Source organism: Lipophrys pholis (genome assembly GCF_963383615.2).
Source record: "Lipophrys pholis genome assembly, chromosome: 2".
Lineage (NCBI taxonomy): Eukaryota > Metazoa > Chordata > Actinopteri > Blenniiformes > Blenniidae > Lipophrys > Lipophrys pholis.
Genome location: NC_137636.1, coordinates 26,503,783 through 26,528,016, shown reverse-complemented (window position 1 = coordinate 26,528,016; position 24,234 = coordinate 26,503,783). Strand labels below are relative to the sequence as shown.

General features: G+C 41.3%; 1 protein-coding gene across 6 annotated transcripts in view; it reads right to left on the bottom strand.

Annotated features, from left to right (window-relative positions):
* LOC308128148 (synaptosomal-associated protein 25-A-like) overlaps positions 1–24,234 on the bottom strand; it is a 43,066-nt gene that overhangs the window by 16,973 nt on the left and 1,859 nt on the right. For 2 of the 6 annotated variants that reach the window (XM_080493406.1, XM_080493409.1), the window contains exons 2-4: positions 22,019–22,110; positions 6,881–6,987; positions 5,868–5,909 (exon numbers count right to left, since the gene is read on the bottom strand). In XM_080493406.1, coding sequence (XP_080349532.1) covers positions 5,868–5,909; positions 6,881–6,952 — 114 coding nt within the window. In that variant the 5' untranslated portion in view covers positions 6,953–6,987; positions 22,019–22,110. Of the gene's footprint in view, positions 1–5,867; positions 5,910–6,880; positions 6,988–8,186; positions 8,227–22,018; positions 22,111–24,234 lie in introns of all 6 variants that reach the window. The other 4 variants (XM_080493410.1, XM_080493407.1, XM_080493408.1 and 1 more) reach the window with 2 other exon arrangements.

Here is a 24,234-nt window from a genome sequence, read left to right as displayed (position 1 = left end):
ACTGTAACATCCATGTTACAGTACATCTATTATATCTGGAAGCTCAGCCAGGCTGCAAAAGGCAAAGATACCAAAGGTTTGGTCTGACTACAGAAAATATGGTTAAAATTATTTACCCAGGGTGCACAGTGATAAAACAATGAAGTTATTATGTATTTGAATGGTGAAAAAAAATCTCATGGTGAAATTATTCTTAATTGTAACATCACAAAACGAGGTTGATGAAAGGCTTCAGATAACCCTGCATCAAATCCTTTCAAACAGTGGAATTGGATTAATACCTGAGCAGATGGCTCTTTCTCTCTTTAAAGAAAAACATGCTGTTAAGACAGAAATTAGATTACTGAGGTGAGGACATTTGCAGGCCGTAGCAGGTTCAGGTCATAAAAGCTCCTCCATGAACCTCCTCTCATCTTCACCTTGCATCATACCTGCTCTGAATCCAGGCCTGACACTGCTGCTCATTTCACATCACTGGACTGCATGTCCTTCATATATACCTTTCTATCGCTGTGTTTATCAGTCACGCTGACCCCCCCGCATTTCCCCCGTTCATCTCCGTCTGACGACTTCAATCATTTCCATCTCCTCGCTCGCTCTCCTCACATTTCATCCTGAGCCACCGAGCGCTTTCTCACTTTCTTATTTCAGCTCCTTGCCCCGATAACAGTTTTCATAAAACCCTTTATTATCTGGCCATATTTGTTGATAAAAACGTTTCTTTTTTTTCTTTTTTTTTACCATAAGGCCTCTGGTTTGTTTCTTTTCTGAGAAAACATACAGCCGGTTTCTGAAGTTGTATGTATACAAGATTTTACCTCATGCTAATAAGGAAAATGCTAATGCCATAGATAATGCCAGTAAATTCAATTTCCAGGCAGTTTCCAAGATGCCCTTAAAGATCTCACATGTCAGAAAATTAAAGCGTGACTCAGTGGTCCTGAGAATGAATTATGGGACACATTTGCATAAGTCAAGGACACTTCACATCACTCAGGCTAAGTGTTACTGACATACAATGAAATGTTCAAGTGTAATATACCGAGGGTCTATTTTGTTCTTCTCTAATAAAAGCAGGTCTGTGTTTTCAGTGGGTTTGTGTGGTAGTATTATTACATTTGTATTGTGTGACATACTGTGCAGGAAAGCAAACCAGCAGACAAACAGGGAGGTCAGTGAGATAGAAATCCTGGTATTTTATCAGAGTATACAAAATAACAAAAGTGTGTGATTCTCCATGGGTGTAGTTATAAATTGAACTTATAAACTTGCTTTTCCAATAAGCCTTTGCCCTTTAATGTAGCTCCATGTATTTAAAATTAGATTGCACACTAACATAACAGTTTTACTATTTGGGGCGTTAAGCAGGTAGTTTTTCCAAAGTTGTAGCACACAAACAAAGTGAGAATTTTAAGAGTAACAGCTGTAATGAACCAATAGTGTGGGTGTGAACTATCCGGGTTATATAAGAAACAACTTCTGAAGAACCAAAGAAAATTCAGAAAGGCTAAGAAATGACAACAATATCAATTTCTGTTGTGTGTAAACTACTGCACTGTTTAAGCATAATTGTATAATGTTATTTATACTATAACCTCTCAGATCGTATGTTTGTCATCTTTAACCCACATCATCAGAGACTTTTTTTATTTTAATGATATTCATTGTAGCAATATGACTGTTGTTATTGATTATTAGTTAGAGTTTGTCATTTATGCATCTATAGGAAAGTGTTGGCGCTTTTGTTGAATGCAAAACTTCAGCCAGCAGTTAATTAGCCTAGTTCAGCATAAAGACTGAAAACACAAAGGATTACTTGCTTGGTTTATACAAAATAAATCCACCTATCAGATTTTATAAATCTCATTAATTTACCACTAAATAAGAGGAGAGAATAATTGACTTTTCCTCTAATACTATTCCGCCGGAAAATCACAACCTATTTCACATTTTGTACGGGAAAATATATACAAGTATAAGTTTGCTATCATTAGGGATGCTGCTTGGTGTATTTCTAGATATTCAGATCTGCGAAGAGTTTCTCTAATTTAAAGTTGCGATGCGAAAACAATTTTAATCCTCAAGGAAAGTGCATAGCCCAGAAACAAGTCATATTAATTCTTTGATTTCATTTCAGCTAAAGATACTGTTTTTAATCAAATCATATTTCCATCCATCCATCCATTTTCACCCGCTTATCCGTTTCCGAGTCGCGGGGGTGGCAGCTGAGCACTGTCACCCAGATCACATTGCACCGATTAAGAACCTTTCCTGCGGGTGGTGAGCAGCAAGCAAATCATATTTGTTTTCTAAAATACCTAAAACATATAGAGACCTGCTCTAGTTTTATTTTATTTTTTTTATTTAAAGTCATCTAATATTAGAGGGTATACGAGAATTGGAATTAAAACACCTCCGACTTTCTTCTGTTTGAAAATATGAACTGTAAATGAACATCTCTGCAAACTACTAATTTAATGCCAAACAACCAAATACCGCCCACTCCCAATGTGTTCATCCAAATAAATGGCCAGTGATGGTTTTTTTTTATCTCAATGTTGTGAGGCTAAAGCACCTAGTTTACCTCCACACAAGTCTAATAACAACGATGAACACTACATATGAGAGTTGGACACCACTGCTGATCAGAAACATTTTTACTTAGTGTACTTTTTTTTTTAGGCTGTTTATAAAATTATACAACTTGGAAAAACAGCATATGAAACATCTATGATCACTCAAATGTCAATGTCTGGTCAGCATCTTGTCAGTTATCTTAAACTCTTACCTTCATCTTCATACCTCATTTTTCATTCCCTACAATCCTCACATCATATTTCCCATGGGTGCTAAATGCAATCATGAATTTTAATTCTGACCAGATGGGTCCGACAATCTCATATCTTCAGGAACAAAGAAAAAACTGACAGCAGTCAATAAACTGGTTTTATAATCATATAAATGTGCATAGGAATTGTCTGTGCACAGAGAGGATATTGGTCTTTGTAGGTTAAAGAAGTATGTGTGCATGTGGCACGAAGGTTAAATCTGGCCTCGCCAAACAATCTAATTTCAATTCATTTCGATCTAGTTTTAGGTATGCAGTGCGTTGCAATCACAAAAGAGACAATAACTGCGATTTTTCAAAGATAGCAGTTTATGCAGTCATAAAATGCCGCTAACTTAAAAGTTAAAGTAGTTTTAGCACAAAAGTGAGCCTATATTATTAAGTATAAATTACTGTGGTATCTTTATTTCTGCTCCAGCCCCTTTGGCATCAAACTGAAGTGCATGTGGCCTAAAAACTAAAAGGAGTCTTGGCATCTCAGTCTTTACATGGATAAAATGAGAGTGATGTTCAATCATTAATACTGTTTTAGCTCCTCTGAAGCCTATATTTTCAGGAAGTGTTATTGCAGACTATTTTAGTGCAATACCAGAACAGTGCATATCTGAACAAGTTGATCGAAGAGGAATCCCTGTAGATGAGTGAGGTCTGATTGCTTTCACTGCTCCCCAACTTATTCAATTAGCCTAATCTTCACTATAAGTCCGTCGAGCATCGAGGTCATGGAGTACCAACACGTGCTTACAGGTTCCAGCACAAGGGGAAAGTGTCCTGCTAGTCAAAAACAGAATAGAAATATAACATTTACAGACCTGGTTTTGGTATTAATTGTTTTCTAATGGAGTCACTTTGTGGCTGTACACTAAAGCAAAAGCCAAAGACAGATTTATGATGTTTATAGACCCTTATTGGAAGAAGTGTTTTTAAATGTCATCTATAATCCATGCTACCCTATTGTTTCACTGCAGTCTGTATTGAGAGCTTCTCTCCGGAGGCATGCTAAGTGAGCGCGCTGGAGAGCAAGTTGTCAGCCGCAGACACACAAGAGAAGCAAACACACCACAGAGTAGCAGTCTGCGTCTGTGTTTTCTCTGGTTTTCAGCTCCAGACCACCTATCACAGGGAATCACACACTAACGAACCTCGGGACATTTTCAACTCGGACACAGTTGAAACAAACAAATGGCATTCCCTTGGCATTATGCTTAAAGGTCAGATGTTCACTCTGTGCAGCAGGTTACAGGCTGGGTCAGCCTCCGCTCGGGCTCCGTCCCTCACGGCTTTGTCTCATTAAGACATGACGGCTCATCCAGGGGTCAGAACACGGCCACGGATCCGTTGCTGGTCAAGAGGTGACCAAAGCTAGAAGTTCAAAACACTTTAGCCATGCAACGCCACTAGCTCAGTAGCATTTGAGCCAACTTAGAGCCAACTTTTTCTGGCACGACGCCACACTATCTGCCTCACATGTCAGCTGAGGTAAACAAGCTAAGTCGTTTTTCAGCACTGCAGGAGGCCATAATACAATGTTTACCATGATCGATTTCTCAGTTTCTAAAAGTATGATCTTAGAACTACAAATTAAAGCCACTGAATGAGACAGTATCCACGCCACAAATAGTCTGTAAAATATCCAGAGCTGATCGACTTCTATCACCATTAACAATAGGACAAAGAAATCCTGCAAACAGATGGCCTGGCCTTCACACACGTCTTGAAGTCAATGTTATGGTAAATTGAGACGATTTAATCTATAGTTTTGAGCTGTTACATAAAGATTAATCATCCAAGAGAAGCTTGATTCATTTTCAATCTAACTGTCCAAAGCAAAAACTCCACCTCTGACCTAAAGGAGTCTTAAGAAGGGAGTGTACTTACATACTGTACCAGTAAAAAGAAAACAACTGCTCCCTCATGCTGGCAAAAACCCTGATATTTACATGTGCTTTTTTTCTCCAACACAATACACATACAGTATATCGTGGTATAAATAAATCCAGTTATTTTTAGTGAACAACTGGAATAGCTCTATTTAAAAGGAGTCAGTCTTTTATCAACTGGGTGATGCTGTAGAGTGGATCCACACAAGGCAGAAATTAAACAAGTCGAAAAGGAGAGTGAACTGGACTATTTATAGGAAAAATGGCTTTGATTTTGAAACAAAGGCTTCAAACTTCATCAGCCAGCCTCTGACATAACTGGATCTGTACCGCAAACCTGATTTATTTGAACATTGGCTCCAGGAATGCCATGCACATCCTGTCATCGGCTAACTTTGGCTTTCTGATGGTAAGTCGAACTAAAATTAACCAGCATAAGAAAGTGGATGTCATGTGTGATGTAGCGCATTGAATCCTTTTACGCCTTTTACGTTATTGATAGAGATGACAATTGTTTTATGTTGATTCTAAAACAATATATTGTGCTGAGTACTGCAATTTGCTTTTATAAATAGCAATCATTTCAAGTAAATTCAGACTATTGTGATCAGCTCTGAGTTGCTGTAGTATAAGGCCATAAATTCATCCTCCTCAATATCAGTGAATTGGACTTTGAACGACAACAAAGAGAGAATCAAGTTACACCTAAAATAAATATCTTCCAAAGATGAATTCCTTCATTTCCCATCTTCATTTTTCATTCCAGTTTGGGCTGAATTAGTTATGTGACGTTAGAATAAATATTTGATATGATGGAATGGGCGCTCTGAGTGAATGAGTGACTTGTGTTTGAATGAACTGGGATTACTACTGCATGCAATCTGGCTCCAAATAATGTCACCGGCTCAAATGTTGTGGCTTTGCAATGTACAGAAGAAGAAAGTGGATGCCTATCTATGCCCGCAATGTGTAATTGGTTGAGCTGACTATTACGTAACAGTGAGGCAGTTTTCTCATCATTCTCAACAACAAGTGGATTTTTTTTCTTAACCAGAACTAGAGAGAACTAATTCTCTCCAGCCCTCCATTTTTGAGTGACCATTAAAACGTGATGCTTGCCACAGAAATATTGGACTCACCTCCTCAACCAGAGCCAGCATACGCCGAGTGCTCTCCAGAGACTGCAAGGAGAGAGCAAACCATTAGCAGAGTCCAGACAAAATACAGACGGAACACAGCACCTGTAAAAATACCACACATACACGTGTTTGTGTTAATTGGGAGAAATGAAGCTGAGAGTTCAACAGCCAGAGCATGACTAACAGAACAAGGCTATATTCATATGGAGTAGTCACACAAATGAAGGACACTCAGACATATAATTAGCCCTGATTGTTCGTCTCCTCTTCACTCCTCTCCTCTCGTCTGGTCCCATCTGCTCTGATTAACTCTGTGATTCCCACTTGTGTTTGCTAACCCTGCAGGATCCCAAAACCAAACTCTCGTTCACACCTAATGCTTGTTTCAACCATTCCCTCTTCGGTAATCTTCCTCATCTCTTCCGTCCCTCCTGTTACTCCATCAATCCCTGTCTTCCTCATTCCTCTTTTCTTCTCCTCCAATTCCATCGACAGAGCCTCCTTGCATTATCTCCTCATGAATGTTTAATAGGGCCATTTGAGATGCTCCATTATTCCGCAGCACAGAATTATCTGCTCTTCCAGAGCTCCTCTCAACTCATTAAAAAGGGCAGAGTTCGTCCTTATCCAAAAAAAAAGAAGCTCTATCTTCATGAAAGAGACTTAGAGAGGCAGCAGTTAAAACAAGAGACGGTCACATTAGAGCAACGCCGTGGGCCCGCCTGGAGGATTTACAGATAAATCCGCGCCCTTATGAGAGCAGGTCATTTCGAAATGTTACAGAAAGAAGTGGTTGCACCGTAGGACACTTTCAAACTTTATTTTTGTTCCATTTCATCTGCTCGCTGCTTCTCGTACTTCTCTGGGAGGCTCATTTGTATTGAGTTTCATTGGGAAAAATATTTATTGTATGTGTCGTACATGTTTGTACTTGAGATGTTGGAATGTAAACAACAAACACTTGTAGATGCACTACAGGGTGAAACTGCAGGAGAGTGAGTCCTCTACTGTACCTCATCAGCTATCTGATCGGCACGTGTCTGTAGGTCGGCCAGCTCATTGCGCATGTCGGCTTCGTCTGCCATCGTGACTGCTGATCTTTGACCTCAAACAAGAAAAACTGCAAAGAAGAGAGAGAGAGAGAGAGAGAGAGAGAGAGAGAGAGAGAGAGAGAGAGAGAGAGAGAGGTTAGTACATCAGCAGGAACAGAGAATATGGATGACCAAAGTTGCCTTGTGGAGCATGTGACTCGATGTGGAAGAAAGATTACAATTTTGTGGCATCAACTGGAAGTTCAACTTCAAGCAGCACATCTTGCAACAGTTTCAGGTTTTATTGGAGCGTGACTGACACACACAAAAAAGTCTCAGATCAATGTAGTTACACATGATGAAGGGACGCATTGTTATAAAAGCATAGTGAAAGCGTTGCACTCTTACTGGGAGATATTCACAGCTTGGTCAATGTGAAAAGTGGCAGACATAATCATCTAAAGAGTAAAGTAAGTCAGCAAGGTGTACAAGTTCTTTCCTGAACCACAAGTCAGAGATATCCTTTACGGCTTGAAGCCGAGGTGTCCAGCTGCAGCCCGTTGCGACAAGATGAGAAACTCTAATGAAACCTGGCCCAAACGTCTGAGTCTTAACACAAGGCTGAATCTGAGCAAATCAAGTTCCCAACAAAACAAGGCTCATCACAGAGAGTTGTTGTTGCTCGTGACCAAAAATGGCAGCAAAAAAGAAAGGCACGGCAGCGAGTGAAAAAAAAATATCACCTCTAATGGCTATGATATTCTTAGAAAAGTTTCTTCTTCAGCAATCAGCAGTGAAGAAAGAGGGATGAGGGTGGAGCGCCGTCACTGCGGGGAGGGGAAGGAGTTTCAGGATGGAGACGGTGCTATTTTTGACGCTCTGATGTGCTGGCAGACAGTATTTCATGCAGACACACTGTGAGGCTGGAGGTATGGTCCATGAAAAATGCATATTCTTGTTACGCAGCAGTCTGACAGAGCGACATATCATTCTGCTGCTGCTGCTGAAACCGGACCAGGCAAAGAAACCAGCTCAGTCGTTTCTGTTTCCTCCGCTCCCTGCCTGGATCGGCCGCCACCTCTCTGAACGATTAAGCCTTTAATGAGGCAAATAATCTCATCTGGTCCAATCAGAGCTCATTTCTGAGATGAAAGCATTTTTATTTTGTGTTGCACAAATCATATTGTGGAGTTTATGTTGTAATGTGGCTGTTATAAATTCATCAACCCGGCAGCTTTCAGCTCGGGGATCATTAAAGCTTTATGTAATCTAATCTACGGCAACATACCGTGTAGCCAAGGGACCAAGGGACTTCTGGCTTTTGGAGTCTATCAGGGACAGCAAGGAGAGATTTTCTTTCAGCCCATTACAGTATAAAATAACATTTTAGAGCGCAGGTTTATGTAATCATCACAATTAAAAAAAAAATAAAACTCTGCCAAAACTCAGCAATGTTTCAGTCAACATTAAAGCATGATTTAAAACGCTCTTAATTTTTTTTTTCAAGCTTTATGCCATTTTTTTTTTTATTGCAGAACTTGTTAAATACTCGTGCAGTTTCCTATTAAATGGAATGGAAGTTGCCATATGCTCCAACAAAGACCCAGGTGATGCAGTGGTTATCACAGGGAATGTGAACGCAGTAACTCTAGCTCAGCGCCCTGCAAGTTGGATCAAGTAATCCAGAAGATTAATTCCTTTATGTGACCATTTGATAATGCACATAACGGAAATGGAATATCTAGAGAAGAAGGGCAACCCCCGCACAGTGCAGGCAGATTATCCACCTTGGAATCAGTTTAAATGGTAAATGTATGGCTGAATAGATTTGCTTTATGAACTTCAAACTGCATGTTTCATATTAACTAAACAAGTAAGTGCCTCTGTGGTTGTAATGTGACAGCAGCCTCACCGTCCCAGAGCTGCAACGGTCTCTGGGGGACATGACCATAACAGAACATTTGTGATGAGTTGAGATAAGCTCATATGAAGCCTGGAGCCTGTGTGTTCTCTCTAAATAAGTTATTTAAACATGTACTCCACCTCGCGATGAATATGAATGCCCCACACTGTGTTGCATAACCGTGTCTGCGGCATCCACACAGCCAGAACAGGTCACCTAACTTTCTGGTTAAAGAACAAATACATAATGTGTTTGTTTTTTTGTTGTTGTTTTTTTGCATCCGTCAATCAGTTCTTGTACAACATCCCTGAGGGGAACGGACTCAAGGTCAGTTCTGTCCACAGCTGGATGTTTGATAAAGTATCTCCTTGTGCCGCCCCGCCCTCGGTCTGCCTGCCTCCGTTCCTGTGGAGTCGTCATGGCGCTTAATAATTGAACACATGCCGGGAAAAGAGATGGAGGGGAGAGAGGGAAAAAAAACCCCTGCCTTTTCAAAGTGCTTCTATCCCCTTTCGCTCTGAGTGTGTGTGGATGTCCATGTGTGCATGTGCGTGTACGCGTGTGTGTGTGTGTATATTGGTTTGCCACACCCAGCACAGAATTGCACTTTAAAATATTTATGTTGACATTTTACATTTTCGCCATTTGGCTGGAGCTGTAATCCGGAGTGCCAGACAATGAGAGCAACAGCAGAGCGAGTGTGAACTCACAGATTAACAACATCACAGGTGAAAAGTGGCAGGAAGAGATCACAAAGGAAAGAAAGCAAGTACTGATGTTTCGGAGTGAAAGAAGAAGAACTAACCTGCTAAAGTCAATCTTTTTTTTAAAATTTATAAACATGAGGCTGAATTCATAAAGTGGAAGAAGAGTGTGAAGTGGACCCCGTTTCTCTGAAATAATACTCTTTTGTTCGGCAAGAAATGTTATTTGAGAAAACAAAACTAATGCAGTGAAAGTAAAGAATATAATCAGTTCAACTGTTCATCCCACAAATGGATGCTTATTACAAAAGGGGCACTATTAAAATAGAAACTAAACAATGGAAGATTTATGAGAAAGAAGCAGTCTTCCAAATGCTAATTTCATTATTTCGTCTGTGTAATTTCAATAATTCTAAACTTTGTCATAGAAAACATAATACTGTGGTAGTCATCAATTGATAATACATTTTCTCAAATAAGCTCATTTATTCAGTGTCAGTATTGTACATTTACTGCATTATTGAAAATGACGCCGTGTTCCCAAACAGCAAATGCCTAAAAATCCCCACCGCCAGTTTTGCCCACTTCATGCCCACTTGTAGACGGCGTCACCATGGAGTTGTTGTCAATAGCAACAGTGCTGATGGTTTAAGACGCTCGACACACAATAAGAAAGCTCCATAGTGTCCATGTGAAACATGAGCAAAGACATTTGTAAACGTTTCCACATCAGTGATATTATAAAAGCTGTCACATTCTCTATATGTTTTTCTTCTGCTCGTCCACACTCACTGCTTACATCCTCCCAGTAACGGTGGTTTTCCGTCCTCATGCAGGGAAACTGCTTCTTATTAACTCTCACACACACACAAACACACACACACATTGTGACTTCTACTTCTCATTTCCTGTCACGGCGACAGTGACTGCTCTCTGTCCTTGTGTTGATCTATCTCAAACACTTCTATCAACAACTTTTCAATCTTTTTTTTTTAAATTTCAAGAAATATTAAAAAGCTCCCAACAGGAACTTTTAGGTCCATCTTATCATTATTAACTTCATAAAGACCGTCCTTCCAGTATAACATCTAGTCTGGGTACTGATAATCCATTGATGAATTTCTAGCACAATATACAGTGGCAGCATTACAGTGAAATAAACAGATGAGAAAACAGCCATAAAATACTTATTCACACATGAAAGACAATCGTTTCTCCGCTTAAATGTCAGTGAAATGTCGAACTGATGCTGTTCTATGATACTCTTGATTTGAATGAGACTTTTAATGATAGTCTACACGCAGTCAAGTGAACGTTCATTCATCACCAGCCTAGTTCAAGTTAGACCAATTGGAAATGAACTAGTTTTATCATGAGCAACTCAGAAACATTCAGTTGCTTTTATTGGAAAACTTAAAAAAAAAGTTACAGTCAGAGGAGTCTCTTTACATTCTACAGAACATGGATTTAGGAGCACAATACAGTCAAAGAAAAGGAACTGATCGCAAGCTTTCCAAAATAAAAGATAGATGTTGGTTACACTTCCCAAAAAAAAATCCTGTGAAAAATCTATTATATTCTAGCAAAAACATATTTTTCTAAAACACTGGAGTAACAGGATTACTCAGCAGTAGATACTCTGCAGAATTGGTGTGTATCACGGATGTGAAACAAAAACGTCTGCATCTGTCCACCCAGTGAGACTGAACATGTGCACAACATGCTGCTTTGTTGACAGTGACAAAGCTACTGTACTGTACCTACCTACTGTACCTCACTAAGATTCAGGCAATATTCATCATTGCATTCAAGCATTGGCATCATTTAGCTGTTAAAAGCAGATTAGAGCTTCTGATGCTTCCATCTGGACTGACCCAAACTAGATAAGATAACGTAGTAGTAGTATTTGTTAAAATGTCACTCACTTTTTAAATATGAAAAACTAAATATACAAGTATATTTTCGTCAGTGCGGCTTTAAAGGGAATCTACAATGCTTTTGAGTCAATTTATTTTATGTTTTGCAATAGGTTAAGTCTTGAACAACAGGTTTGGATCCCAGTTGCGGCTAGGAAGATTTAAAAAACAAAACACCCAAGTACAAATTGCAATGACTGGGTGCGGTTGTAATAGCATGATAGATTAACTTCCCTATCACTTCATGTTGTTTTGTTTCACGTTCATCTTTAATGTGGTTTAATTGTTGACTAACAAGGTTAAGTGCATCTTTAAGTAACTTCATTAATGATAAAAGTGGAGCTTCAGCCTGTGGAGAACACTTGTTAAAGGCGAGCTGATGTCACGTTGACCTGGACATATGGTTCTGCCATATATGGTCATGTAGCTGAGAAAAGGAAGCAGCTGGAGAGTCTACGTGGAAATGAGCCAATAAGAAGAAAGCAGCCCATCCACGAGGGTAAGAAGATTGGTAACATAAAGTACCGAATGCAACAGCAGGAATCCATATCTAAAGAAATGTGTGACCAAATAGAATTGTTTCAAATGCAGCTGCCTCCTATAGATTAAAAAAAATAAAAAGTCTGTAAATCTCACCCTAACCTCTTCATTAGCCTTCACAGACACACTCACACACTGACGGTGTCGCTGACATAACGCGAGGGCCCACCGTCCCCACCCCCCACCCCCCACCTGCGGCCCTGCTGTCCGTCACCGGGCTTGACTGACAGCTGCTGGAAGGCCTGAACTGCCGGGCTCAGCCCAGGGAGAGATTAAAGTCAGCGGGGAAAGAGGATTTAGTCTCCAATGTTTTCTCTGCTCTTTCCCTCTCTCTCTCTCTCTCTCACACACACTCACACTCGCACACACACTCTTCTCTGACTGTATCTTGTCTCGTTTGTTTTCTTTGTTTCGATTCAGCTCTTTTGCACACAGCAGACTGTCTATGAATATAAACTGTGTATGTTTAGAAAACAGAGTGCTTCCAATGAAAAATGTCTGAGTTAACTACCAAATTATTTGACAATATAAAGGTTTGTCCTTACCTCCACCCGTGACACAATAGCTGCAGAGTTTGTAGCTGAAGTAATTATGCAAAAAAGCTTTTGGGCGATTTGCACGATCTACCGATTGCACTGTGCGAATAATGGATCCCTAATCCTTGTCGTTGCACGATCAACCAACGCTTGTGCGATTAGCCAATATGTGCAAGCAGTAGATCGCTCCCATCACCCAAAAGTGCCATTACAATTTCAGCTGGTGTCAGTTCACTTTGTTTACAAAAGAAAACCTCCACAAAATTATGCATGATGGGAGAATGGAGGCACTGAAAGGGCACCAGTGAATTATTGATTGAAATGTTAATAGCATTAATCCAAAAAGCTGTTGAAGGTAGGCGACAGAAGGTTAGAAAACAAGTGAGGACATGACCTCAGTGAGGACAAAAACAACTTCACCACTTCTGGGTGACAGAAACTACTGTAGAACATGTTGCGGTTGAGAATCAGATGTAATCCTCTTCTGTCTCACCGCGCAGCGGGAATCCACTGGCTCATTTGTATGCCTTTCATACTGCCTGTTTTCTTGTGTAGCGTCAAACCCCCTAATTTCTAGTGCGTCTGGGCGTCCCTGTGTGTCACTGCTTGCCTCCCACCTTGTCTGCTACATCAATCATCACATCCCTTGTTCTTCTGAGCTCAGCGGAGGACCTACAATCTCGTGTCATGTCGCGAAGATCATCTGAACTCTGAAAGTCTGTCTCTTGTTGTGCGAACGGAGGCGGCGAGGTAGAAGAGAGCGGCGTGTAGTTTCAGCACAAAGCTCCAGAGGGGGAATGGATTAGCACTGTCATGATTAGCGCGCAGCTAAACAGTCCAGATTGTGGAGGAATTCAACGACGGAGCTATTTCAGGCAACAAAGAGGAATCCAGCTAAAGGACACAAAAGGAAAATCCCACTCTGAAAACCCAGTGTAAGAAGTGTGTGTTTGTGTAAGAAGCACAGTGTTAAGACGTGTTAGTTACAGTATGTGGGAGAACATGTAGAGGGGGCCAGTGTTTTGTGAACAGTACTACTTAGTGTACGTACTGTAAGTACATAACACACATCCTGTGGGACTTAACTCCAAAAGGCTGTCGGACTAAAACTCTGCTTGATGCGAAGGTGGCGAGAGTCCTTCTTCACGTATTGTTACTGTTGGTTTAATTATCTGGTGGAATACATTTTGATACGTGTCCACATGGGAACGAGGAAGTGAATGAGTACACCTCCTTTCAGTGAGCAGACATTATTCGTGCTGGCCAGCGAAGTCAATGTTGATTATAATCTGACCACCATCCTGGATACTTACAACCTGAGAACCTGTGCATTGATCCAGGAGAGGGGGACCAGGATCACCACCAAAACTGATGGACGGATGGATCCATCTAAAGTTTTGACTTCATTCTATAAACCTCGTAACATTGGTAATAAGAACGCCACCTTTTTCATCATTATTGAAGTCTGAATATGCAGACTATTGAAAATGGTAACTATTTCGATGTTGACTTGGAAAACGACACACAAACTCTGCTTCTGGCTTAACTTGAATGGAACAATCGCTCTAAAAAAAAAAGAAGATGATTCAGCAAAACTAGACTTTCTTTGTTTTCAACTGATGCCCAAAGTGAGATTTTCTCCATTAAGTGTTAAATTTCAATGACTTGCCACATGTTTGATTAGTCGGTTAAATTGTCAGAGAGAAGGAAACAGAAAATGAGATTGAATCTCATGGATGAAAGACGAAGGCACAGGTAAAATTCCGATCTCCTGCACTGTTTACGGCACCAATTCAGGAGAAACGCGGCAACAGAGAGATGAAGAGGCCGTCGTGTGTGTGTCCTGCAGCTCTGCAGCCTGTCGTGATAAACTGCTTCCACTCTGAACCCAAAACACTGCAATCAATCAGGCACCGTGTTCATTCCAGATAAACAATGTTTGAGGAGGAAATAGGACATCAGGCCAGCGTGGCTGCACTGAATCTCAGTCGCCAGGAACCAGGTCAGCGCGTCACTTGTTTGGCTGTATGTTTCTCATGGGCTTATACCAGCACTAACCTAAATCTGAGAGACGCTTTTCGAAAGCTGTTGCACTTTTTCTTCACGTCATTGTTGGGACGTTGGGTACGACTGGAAGTGCTGCTATTTCTGTAAGGCCGGCTGCATGTTATTAAACGGCAGGAGGAAAATAAACCCGGTTCGGATGCTGCGTTTGTGGAAAGGTGACGGTTCAGCCCCGTGGGAAAAATACACACAAAGAAGAAGTCACGGAGGGCTGGAAAAGATTTCAGCACAGAGAGGACATTTTGTTCTCATTCTCACGGTATTCTTAGTTCAGTGTGCAAAAAAACCCAACACAAAAACACTGCGGGGTTATATTAATATTGATGAGGACAGAGACATTTAACATCCTCTTATTCTTTCACTCCCTCCTCTATCTGAACCAGACCTGACCTGGCTTCCATCTTTGGATTCTTATTGATAGTCTATTCATAAACCACACTACCACTAACAGTGCAATAAAAAATAAATAAAAAAAACCCCTCCTGTAATATAATGATATGTAATCATTTAAACAGGCAAACCAACACATCCTGCCTCGTCGTCCCCATATAAACGGAGAGTGGTGGACACGCCAGCCTATAAACACGAGCGTGTGTGAAGGTTAACTGCTCTCTATACCAGGAAAACTGACGACATCACACCAGGACATCTGGGCCAAGGACAAGGAGCAGCCGCGCCAGTGCAGACACGGGTGTGTATAGGTAAGTGTGTGTGCGTGTGCGTGTGTGTGTGTGTCTGTGTGTGTGTGTGTGTGTCCTCCATCTAACCGCATCAAAGCAGAACCATGCTTCATTATTCACTGGATAGAGCTGGGTCACCATTATTAATGCAGCAGCAGTGGGTTTGTGCATGTGTGACTGTGTGTGACATGTGCCAGCATGGATGCTCTTTACATGTGAAGGTGGGCATGACAGCATGGGTACACACACACACACACACACACACACACACACACACACACACACACACACACACACACACACACACACACACACACACACACACACACACACACACACACACACACACACACACACACACACACACACACACACAGCGCTGTGTATTGTATGTGCAGGACATGTCTAACCTGCTGACACTTCAAAGTTTCAGATGTCATTACTTTTAATGTGGTTGATCAATTCGAATGGTCATTTTCTGTATTCAGAATTAAAAATCAGTGTTGATGAAACACCACCGTTTGTAACTACTCCGATCAAAGCAGGAGCTGCTCTTCCTCAGTGCTGCTGGGTGGCGCAGCTTGTGGCAGATGTATCGGCAGAAACTGGTGGATTTTAGCGGGGGCGTGTGAAACTAAGGATGTTTTTTCCACAACAACAAATTCACATATACAGTTAACCACACATGCAACTACAACTGTGATTCTGACCAATCTGCGTTAATGATGAGTTATAATTTACACACCATTAACAAGTGGATCTGAAAATGGGATCTGTTTCTTGTACTCGGGATTCTGAAGATGCTACAATTTACACGTGTTCTCCAACATGTCAAATGCTGATTTGCCCCGAAAGCCTTGTAATGTGTCCAGGGGTGATACAGACCTTTATCTGGATTTGATTATATCATTAGCAGACATTTGATTCAATTTATCCGTATAAAATATGTCTCAATTCAAAGTACAGTTCTGAAACAAACAATAAAGTATATACAAGTTTTATATTAGGAAAATATGGAGAAGGGGTTGATTCTGTTGGAAGAATAATAGGATTTGAAGATTAACTTAATTCGTCATGTATTTAGGTGAAGTTAACGATTGTAAAAGTAGCAAGTTGTGTAGATTGTATTAAAATATGAGTGAATGTACATACTTACATTAGAAAAGCCAGTAATTCTAAATTTTGTTCCAAATTTCGAGTTTCCTTGTTTGACGCTGATGTTTTCCACATTGCGCGGTTTAAAGATCCCACTTGCAAAATACTACACTTATCCTGGCATTAAGGTAGCTCTGGCTGAAATGTGGAAGCCAATAGCCTTTAATAACACACATTAATGTAAACACTCACCTACTTATATGCTTTATTATCAACACTCCGTCTCCTCTAATGGCTTGTCAAGTTGCCATTAGGTGCAGTGCACCTCAGTGCAGTGATATCTAATATCAATCCTGGGTGAACAGACTCAGCAGAGTATGACTGACACTTTATATTCATACTATATCACATCAGTCAAGCTAAGACAACCTTGACAACATGGAGTGTTTCTCATCTACAGTAAAAGATCAGGGTTTGCAGTAGGATACTACCTGGTGTGGCTCAGTTCTGCTTCGATAAACATAATGTTAGAGGTGGTTTAGATGGATGTGGCCACATCCAATTTGGTTGCTTTATTTTCATGCTAAATATAAAAGGAAAAAAAATCCAATTCACTAAATATTACATTTTCTAACTATGTATGGATTTAGTGTCATCCTCTTCTCATCATAAGCATACACACCGGCATACGAACTGTAACTGTATGTGCCTGCTGACCTATATATGAGCAGTAAACGCACACACCAAGATGTGACCTGGACAGAGAGCATGATGGGAGCTTGAGGGCTAAACTATTCAGACAGCTCAACCACCACTTCATGCCTCACTGCTAACACACCATGCAAGTACACACACACACAGATAAGAAACACACAACAAATACACTCTGTTACACCGATAGATAGTGTCCATCACAACTGAAAGGAAAATTAAATGGAGTGAACTGAATATATGTGCGAATCACTGTGGTAGGAAATGCAGTGAAAGCCTAGTTCTGAGGGAGGTTGTATGTGCTGGTTTAAAGATCAGCTTCACGTTTGACCACAACATCACCATGAGGAAGCAGAGACACGTTCGCCACTTCAGCAAACTACCGAGTGCAACACAAACTCAGCACTGCATCCCGCTGAGAGGATGAACAAACTTCTTCTCCATGTCAAAATGGGTTCAACACTTTCCAATCTGTTCATTTGCATTTGTGAAGTTGTCGAGTGAAGTAGTTTGGAACTGGATTCAAGTAGTACTGCTTCTCTCAATCGTGTCGATGCGGCAGCTAAAACATTAGGAACATCTGTCAATACAGCCACCAAAATGAACAAACTCAAACCTCAAAGCTGCAGAGTTACCTTTGTTAAGGTATAATTTAAATTCAGGATGTTGTACTGGATCAAATTAAATTTTAAAAGTAGACCTAAAGAGTGGATTTTGACAGTGTGAGTTGTAAAAGTCTTCCATAAGATTAAATCTAGAGCAACGTTTTTACTCGTCTTCGGTTCCCTATGGAGTGGACTACAAAGGGTTAACTCTAGTCAACAATACATTTTTACTTCAGATGCAACCATCTTTTGACAAGCAGTCACCTTAGCCTCACGGAACCCGGAGAAAAAAAATGGAGCAGCAGAAGCAGAAATTATCTGTAGGATTCACTCTGGTAATGCAGGAAACAAAGACATTGAAGGACAGACAATCGCACAGGAGAGTCCTCATTTAACTTTAAAAGCATGTTTTTATAGTGTGGGCGGAAATCTTTGCTCAGCAAAGCCCCAGAGCCCAGATTCAAACTGGTTATGGTCCAGCTGTGAGGCGAGAGTGCAAACCACTGCACCAACAAGCAGAAAGAGAATTTCCTTTCACTAGAGGATTTCCAAGCACAGGGAGTAGGAGGTGCTGTTTACGTTCCCTGTGGACCAAATCACGGCCAAATATCTCCACTAATCAAATAAATGATTAGTTACACATCAAAACAAATGAAAAGGAAACGATGACGAATGTCAAATGTTCAGTGAACGGCTTCACAATCGGCCCCGCTGAAGTGCGTCCAGGTTGACCACAGTGACGGAGTGTGAATGGAACAAGCTGGTTTCCTGCCCACAGCAGCGCCCGCTGTGACAATATGGCCTCGGAGATTTAAAACGGCGCCTATGGAGAGGCAGGAGGGACACACAGAGGGAAATCTGCTGTGGAAAATCACCAAGGAAATCTGGAGGAAACACTGATCTTATTATTGTTGTTGTTTTCTTAAGTCAACTGAAGACACCTTTCCATAACTAGCTGACACATTTTTTTATCCTTCTGTGATTTTAACACCTTTCCTGTTTCCGGGGCTGGGATTATCAGACACAAAACAAGCAGAGGGGGCATATTCCCAGCGTTCAGCCGTGTCAGTCTCAGCTGAGCGGGGATGATGGAGCAGATTGTGTTTCTGACATTTCCTGGTTATGTAAGGCGGAGGAGGAGTGTGGACCAGTGGTAAAAGCTATACAAAAACAGACACAAACAAGAAAAAAAAACAAAAAAACAAGTCATCCCAATTTTTTTACATGTCACTTTTTGTTTTCCCATCTTCACTTTAAAAATAGAAGCCACCATTCAAGCACTGAAACATGCTAATGTGGGACATACAGGAGATTCGACGCAATCATCTGCGGGATGCGGGGATAATCACCGCAAAGCCCCACTGTCCCATTCACTGAGGATAAAACCCACTGGATTAATCTGCAGGTCTACAGAGTACACACACACACACACACACACACACACACACACACACACACACACACACACACACACACACACACACACACACACACACACACACACACACACACACACACAAACACACAGAAGCCTCACAACACTTACGTAACACGAGGACCACTCTGCCTCTCGCTCTTTTTCTACTTGCCCCCTCATACATGCTTTCCCTTTTCTTTCACTCTGGTATTCAGTCCATCTCTCCAACACACACAAAACCCTGGATACACACCGGCGAACACACACACTTGCACCACCCCCTCCTTTTTATCTGTTTCTTCTCTGCTCTCCTCCCTTGTGCGCACATTCAACTGGACACCTGTCAGCATGCCGCTCTGTACATGCTGTTCATTTCCACACACTCACACACGCATCATATATATATATATATATATATATATATATATATATATATATATATATATATATATATATATATATATACGTGTGAAGCAATATGATTCCAAAACACAAACACATGCACAGACACACATGCATAAGGAATAAACCTCAATGCTTGCAAAAGAGGTTTCTTTCTCACATTTTGAATTTCACTTATTTGCACCGTTTCAACGCTGCCCTGAGGACAGGAGCGTGACCACAGCAGGAGTCAGGTTCCTTCATATTTGTTGTGTCATCCCGATCAATGTGTGCGATCATATCACAGGTTGAAACATCTGCGAAATGATCCCTTAATGGAACGAGGAGATCTGGGCGCATAGGTGCACAGTGTTCACAAGCAGCTCAGCACAGTAGTGTGAAAATCTCAAACTGAGAAACAAAACAGGAACCACACTTGATAATAACCTGAGACTCCACCCGGTGCCTTTAGGCTACATTCGTTGAACCTTCTAAACTCGTTTCCATGTATTTGTTCAAGACCGTTAATGCACCAAAGATAAACTCACGGTGGTCTCACAGTTTCTGCCTTAAAAAAAACAAACACATTTTCAACTGTGCTGAACCTTGCGAACATGCTTCGTGTAGAGCTTGTAATTTGACACCAGCGTCACACCATCTCCCTTACTACTCCAGGTACAGGAGCAGATATAACATGTAAAGCTATCAATCGGTCTGAGCTGTCCAGTTAAAGGACAAACCTAAACATGCTGTTGCGCTAGTCTTTGAAGTTTGAACATGCGCTGTGTGTTGGACCAAACATAATAGTTGCCAGAGATGAGATGTAAAGTCACGAGTTGTAGCTTTGAAAGTCCAAATTCTAGCTTTTGCATTTTGAATAGTAAATATAGCGAGCATGAGCTCTGTTCATTTACTGATTCACTAATGCAAGAAAAAACCACAGAGAGACTGAGAGAAATCCACAGCCAGTACTGTTAAAACTCCTTTTACTGCATCATGGTAATGTCCAACGACTTGAGCCCACACCACCTGGCATTTACTAACTGACCTCACTTTAAATACAAAAACATGTGTGGTGATAACAAAACATCCGGCTGGCCTTGTGAAAACATGTGCCCCTCACACATTCAGGGTAGAAGTACCTGATGATGAAGAAGTGAGTGCATGAAATCACAGTACAGCTTCAAGCTCAAAAGTGAGCAACAAGTAAACAACCACTGATTACTGCACACACTGCTCTGTTTCTGCCATGTGGCACTTTTTTTTTCTTCTTTTTAGATCATTACACTGAAATCTAATGAGCAGGACAGTACACAAAGTACTGGACGTAACAAGAGGAATAAATTAAAGGGTGTGACTGAAAGTGTGTGTGTGTGTGTGTGTGTGATAATAGCAGATGTAGCAGGACCGGGCTGCTGAAGCTGCTGGTGATTTGTCACCTTTTAGTGGGCTGGGTGACGGAGCGGTGAGGGATGGGGGCTGAGACTGAGAAGAAGGCTGCGCGTGTGCGTGTGTGTGTGTGTGTGTGTGTGTGTGTGTGTGTGTGTGTGTGTGTGTGTGTGTGCGCGCTGGGGTGTGGGGATGATAGCGGGGGGGGGGGGCAGGTTTGATGTGTCAATGAAAGCAGAGAGCGATTTTCTTACATCCGAAGCCGATCAGATCGCAGTCTAGCTTTTTTGTTTGTCGTAACGTCTCTATTTCTTGTGCAGTTCTGAACAAACAGCCTCAAAAATGGCCATTTGTACCTCTTTTTTTAAACTTATTATCACGTGAAGCTAGACGTATGAGGTGGTCGATAGCATGTAATATAGTGAGTAATTTTTTGCAGAAATACATATAGGAAGAAGAATCCATGAAGGATTAAGTCAGATTTTATGTCCCTTGTGTTTTTAGCCATTGTCCAGTTTGAAATCAAATGTCAGTGCAGCCCTATGGGGAGCATTTCTAAATGCCCTTTGATAAGGAAGAGAAACCAGTCGCACTTGCCCTGATTGCCCTACCTCTGTAAATCCCCATAAGATTTTGCAAATAAAACACACTTTCCCACAACAGATATTTTTTCTGCAAATAGGTTATATCACAGATGACTGTAAAATATAGAGCAAAATATATTTTTTCCAACGATTCAAATCAAACTGTTGAATTTGCAGATAACAAAATTATCATACGATGATTTTTTATAAATTATTTTGATGCACCAGTGTGTGCATTAATTCAGAACAACTGCAGCAAAGCTGCATATCATCTAACTTACAGCGTACTTGGTGTCTGTCTGGAGCGTATCCTACAATGAAGCCCGTGTTTGCGGTCGCCTCGTCTTCAGTCCAGGTTTGAGTGGGAAGTTTGTTACATGTGTCATCACAAACCTGATGGACGTGCATGTGCACGGTGAAGTCACACTGTAAGTGGTGTTAAAGCAGCAGAAAGCGTGAAAGTGTTCATGCTGGGCTGAAAAGTCAAAGCTGGCCCCGACAGGCTGGCTGTGTGGCCAAAGTCGCTGAATTGAGTGGAATTCTCGGTGCAAACTGTTGTTTCTGTGGCTTCCTGCTGGACGAGGCTGCGTCTCACCCTGGATCAGGACGACGGGCTCCCTCGGGGTCCGGCCTCCTCGCCGCGGGGCAGAGCGCTGATCTGCTGCACTTTCTGGAGTCTCGTTTGCTCTGTGAACGGGGGCAGATTAACTCGTGGTGGCTTGTTTTATAACGGCTGCACTGTCAGGGTGGTATCCACTGCTTTCTTCTCTTTAGTTTCATTTGGATTGACACGGGTTTTATTTTAAACAGTGTTGAATCATTATGTTAAATTCCATTAAAGTGTGGACACACTACCATGGATGATAGACTAAGACATGACGGTACACAATATGACAGCATATCAGACCGTGTGATGATATAACGTGATACTATAACAGTATGGGAGAGTCGACTAGGATCTAATACAATATAAATCAATAAAAATCTGTTAGGGTGCAAAGTGATGCTCATGTACTTCGTGATCTAATAAGATACAATACAACTATACTTGAAACTCTAGTGGTTCTTATTCTGTGTTTTTCTACTGTAGTGATGGTATTAGATAGTTTTCACAAAAATGAGATCCAACAAGACATGATTGACTTTTCCACACGTCCCATTAGTGGGAGCTCGTGTCCTACAGGTGGGAGGTGTCCCACCATTTTAAAATCAATGGGGTCACAAAACAATATTTCACAATACGATTGATAAAAAACACCCCAGAAAAACCCACATGTAGTAAAGAAAGCTGCACCCTGATTATCACTGGGTGAAATGTCATAGGAATACAACAAAATAAATAAATAAATATTATCAGAGTACCTACATTCTTAACACTTGACTGTATCTCAGCACCAACTTGTTCAGACTCTATTTCATGAAAGTCAGGAGAATCACTCTGTTCCCAGCCTAATCTTAGTTTCATTACCTCAACAGTACAAACTAACCATTGGAAAATCTACACGAAATGTGACACTCACTCCTAATTGTATGATGTTTCTTTGTCCGCTCTGTGTTTTCTGTACATCTCATTCAACCAAAGGGAACAAAGTGTAACGACGCTTTCCAGTAAAGCTCTTAATGAAGCACAAGATGCTTCCGATCTGATTCTGACTGGAATTCCAACCTGTTCACTTCTGCTGACGAGCATCACCAGACTGCCAAACAAAGACAACACACACACATATGCACGCACGCACGCACGCACGCACGGACTCACACGTGTTGATCTGCTTAAGCGATGGCCTGAGCTCTTTGTCCTTTACTGACATTAACGCAGGTGTAGTAGAGTGGGGACAGGAAAGACGGAGGCCCTGCAGTTTGTATCTGAATCAGAATCACGAGACGTCTGTACAGTAGAGCGAGGCGCACACGGCTTCACAGTTTCAGTCACAACAAAGACTCCTGCTCCTGTAATCTGAGCCCTAACAGGAACAAAAACACTTTCACTCTCCACGGCTCCCACATTTTGTCCCACTCAGTGAAGTGGTTCTACAGCGATCACTTGGAAAAGGAGTATCAGAAAACCTTCTTAATGACTTACCTGGTTAAATAACCAACAACAACTTACTGCACCACAGGGTTTTGGAGTTATTTTCCGACAACGTGTTTTTTTGGGGGTAATCTCATTGTATTTTGCACAATTGTTGAGATTGTTTAATGGTCTGATCGCCCACGGAGTGTCCGATTGATTTATTACATATTTTCTGACATCTAAAACGTATCAACGCTCCATAGATTTTGCCGTCTGGTAATTCATCTGCCTTCAGCCAGTGTTAGCTGAGCTGCAGCACCCTGCAGCCCTGAACTGAATAATGTGGAAGAGAAGATGGATGAATGGAGGAAAAGGGTTATCATGCTCTTCTTACAGGTCCGGCCCACTAATGATCAAACGGAGCGGTATGTGGCACCTGAGCTGGAAATGAGTTTGACACCCCTGGTTTAGAAAGTCAGAGTGTGGATGAGTGATCTCCGCCAGCAGTCACCTCCTGACACGTGGGGAAAAGAACATATACGTCTATGTTTCTATCTTCAAACATGATCACCGCACTTGATCTTCAGCTGCTTTCTGCTTCGTGTTGCACCTCAGATTGAACATGAGGTGTTTAATCTGAGGTGTGGAGTCGATTTGCTTGAGAAACGGCAGAACGTTTGAGTTCAAGCGGCAGATTGTGACGTGTTTGTAGTGCTGACGTTGTAGTGTTACTGTGGTGTTGTTGAAGTTGCTGTTGAATTTGTAGTGTCATTGTGTATAGTTGCAGTATAGTTATA